At 27.4% G+C, this 3847-nt stretch overlaps 1 protein-coding gene across 1 annotated transcript; it reads left to right on the forward strand.

Moving 5' to 3' along the window:
• The first annotated feature begins 2069 nt into the window (after nt 1-2069).
• LOC131624874 (myosin-binding protein 1-like) lies at nt 2070-3252 on the forward strand. Its single transcript, XM_058895797.1, has one exon. It carries the CDS (start codon nt 2230-2232, stop codon nt 3100-3102), a length of 873 nt encoding a protein of 290 aa, XP_058751780.1. The 5' UTR covers nt 2070-2229; the 3' UTR covers nt 3103-3252.
• The last annotated feature ends 595 nt before the right edge of the window (nt 3253-3847 follow it).

The raw sequence follows: 3847 nt of genomic DNA on the forward strand, positions 1-3847 counted from the left end.
CAATAAGAAATTATTTATATGTTATAATTAAATATTTAAAAATTTGTCATACAATTAGCTCATTTATTATCATATTTTTATGATGAAATCAAATTTATTATAAGTTGTATTTTGATTTATTATTTGTCTAATCATTAAAATAATTTTTTTTACTAGTTAAGCTTAGAAATTGGAGCAATTGCATATATTTATTATTTGTCTAATCATTAAAATAATTTTTTTTACCAATTAAGCTTAAAAATGGGAGCAATTGCATATATTTATTATTTGTCTAATTATTACCAATTAAGCTTAGAAAATTGGAGAAATTGCATATGATTTATTGTTTAAAAATAAATGCCCCATCCACCCTAAATTCTTTTTATGGTTAAAAACAACTAAAACTTTATGTTTTTGATATTGTCTCCGAAATTCTTTTCATTTAGGAGGCGAGTAAAACATTATTATTTTTTTTTGTTAAGGGTCAATTTTCTTATTTGCCCAGAGTCTCTAAAAAGTCGAGACCAATCCAATTCATAAGTCATACTCAAATCTTCTAAAGTTTAATGTGACCTAATTTATGGTATAGTATGTTTTACTATTATTATTAGGAAGTGTGTTCAAAATAGAAATAAGTATGATCTTTAGAAATTTAACTCTAATTAAAAAGAAGTAACATCGGATAGACCAAAAGTATTACTATAATAACTTCCCAAAAGCTACTTTAATTTTCATTTTTTTGGGAAGCTAAATCTGTTTTACTTGAATAATTCGGAGTTCAAAAGATTAATAAAGCTTAATAAAAATTATGATATTTAAATTTAAATTTGAGTTCTTAAATAATTTTTCATTATGTAGAACATATTAATTATTTTATCTCAATTATTTTTATTTGACAAAACTATTTTAAAAAAAATTATATGAGATGATTTAAACGATAATAGAAGTAAAATAAAAGTTCTTCAACAGCATATATATATATATATATATATATATATATATATATATATATATATATATATATATATATATATATATATATATATATATATATATATATATATATATATATATATATATATATATATATATATATATATATATATATATATATATATATATATATATATTTTATTTTATGAAAGTTGTCTCTTTTGTGTATTTATTTTATATATTTTTTCTTTTCTTTATATTTTTTTAGAGGATTTTTATTTTTGTCCCCATCTTTTTGTATTATTTTCTTTTATTCATTATATTTTAGTGCTTAATAATAATAATAAAATATTGAACAAGGATGATGCGTTTGAAGAAATCATAAAATGAATATTTTATATTTGTATTATTTCTAGAAAATACGTACAAATATTTTTAATAGTTTTTATTTATTATTAATAAAAACACTTTTTATATTTATATTACTTCTAGAAAATACACGCAAATATTTTAATTATTTTTATTTGTTATTAAGACAAAATGATAAACATAGTCTTAAACTAATATATAAAATAAAAAAGTTAAATATATGTAAGTGGTTGATTCATAATTTAAAATTTTTGAAAATAATATTCATTTATATAAATTTATATAAAATAAAAATTTAATAAAAATTAGAAAATAAATAAAATATTTAATTTAATAATATTTGCATAAATATAAATTAGACACTCTATAAATTAATTTAAATTAAAATTTCCAATTAAATTGGATAAGATCTTGAAACACTTTCATTAGTTTTATTTTCCAATTAAATATTTTTATTGATTAAGAAATTTAAAATAAAATTTAAAAATGGAAAACAAAAAATAATTTTGACCCAATAAAAGATTCTTTTATTTTGACAAAAGAATAAACCATAGACAAAACTTTCTAACATATATATCAGAAAATTACTTTAAATATTACCAATGGTAATTTACCATCATTCTTTTTTCACAATCAGTGGATCTTAGAATTAAAAAACTTTAAATTCATCAAATCAAATAAATAAAATAACATTAAGATAAAAATATTAATGATTATTAGTGTTAATATAATATATTATAATAATTATAATAATATAATAATGATTACCAACGGTATTAAAAAAATCACACACCTCTATGAACGAGTCTGAGACAGTGATAACGGAATCATAACCGATACTCTTCCCGTTATCTATTTCTACGCTTTCTCCTTCATCTTCTTCTTCACAACAATTTCTCCATTTTCTCTCACTCATGGCACTCTCTCTGTTTTGCCTTTAACGCTACGATGCAGACTCTACTGGTTTTTCTTCATCATCACTCTGTCCTTGAAATCTATCATAAGTTTCTTCGATTTTCTCTTCGGTTTTTGGTTTTCGTTGTTATGGATTTTCCTTCGAGTTTCAATTTTCTCACGCAGGCTAGTGAGCTTGGTTGCGGATTCGTTCTTCTCGGAAGTTATTTCTCGAGGATTTTCAATTTCGTTGGTCTTGTGTTGATCTTCGGAATCAGCGTCAAGATTCTTCGCTTTTCTAGGTTTTCTAGGTTTTCCAGGTTTTCGGAGATTCTTCGATTTTCCGAGCCGAGAATTCGGAAGGTGAAGGCGCCGGTGAAGGTTAAGCGATTGGATAATCAGATGAGAACGAAATCGATGTCGATGTCGAGATCGAGATCTGCGGTGAGATGTGATGACGGAGGGATGAATGTGGAGGAGGAGAATTTGGAGGATGAGGTGTTTGATGTAATGTCGCTGAGGAAGTTGGTGAAAATGGAGAGACAGAGATATGCGGCTGCGTGTGCGGAGATTGATAAGGAGCGTGTGGCGGCTTCGAGTGCGGCGGAGGAGGCGATGGCGATGATATTGAGGCTGCAGAGTGAGAAGAGTGCGGTTGAGATTGAGGCGAATCAGTTTCGGAGGATGGTGGAGGAGAGGCAAGAGTATGATCGCGAAGTGATTGAGTCGTTGAGGTGGAATGTGGTTGAACTTGATTCGCAGAAGAGCTTTTTGGAGGAGCAGTTGGGGGTTTTTAAGGAGAGGTTGAGGGAGTTTATGAGAGAGGATGAAATTGAGCAGATTGAAGGCGAGGATTTTGCGAGGGAGTTTTGTAATTTCTCGGTTGAATATGATTTAGACGAGTCTTTAAATTCCCTTTCGCATTAAGTTGAAATGTTCTTATTGTGAAATGGAAATGCCAATAGCATCATTTCAGTTTTAATGTTCATTTCATTACTTTTGTGATTGAATTTCATGAAACACTTGACATTTTGTGAACATTTGATTATGATTTTAGAATGGTAATGCTGTTGTATATATATATATATATATGTATCAGTTGATTAATCTGTCAAGTTTCGGTTTCTGGTTTACTGATGTAAAGTTGATATATGAATAATTGCAAGTTTCTGTGATTCTTTCGGATATTTTGTTAGTTTAGTTTATGCTCTATGATGGGAAGTTCACAGATTCATTTAGCTGATAGGAAAGTGGGTTCCTTTTCGTGTTGCTAAAAGGCAAAGAAACCCGCGTTGTGTGCAGGTCAGGTTTTCTTTGGTACTCCTACTATAATACTAGTATTATGCTTGTAACACTAATTAATGTCTCTTTGTCTAATGTATTGTCCAACTTTTTGCGACTTTTTGCGAACTGCACCTGTTATATGATGGCGCATTCGTAGATTTTCTTGGAAGTATAATTCAGTTAATAGATGCAGAGACATGTACAGGGTCTAAGTTTGAATACAGAATTTGTAACATAAAGGTTAAGAAGAGTTAAGTGATTGGTAATGGCAGAGTTAAAGATAGTGAAGTGCACCACCAAAAATGGAAGTGTAATTACTTTGAATTTTATTCACTTATGTTGTTGCATGTGTTTATTTATTGTGTCTTGAAACAGAACGTGGAAGTTG

The sequence above is a fragment of the Vicia villosa genome, linkage group LG1, assembly GCF_029867415.1.
Source record: "Vicia villosa cultivar HV-30 ecotype Madison, WI linkage group LG1, Vvil1.0, whole genome shotgun sequence".
In the NCBI taxonomy this organism is placed as follows: Eukaryota; Viridiplantae; Streptophyta; class Magnoliopsida; order Fabales; family Fabaceae; genus Vicia; species Vicia villosa.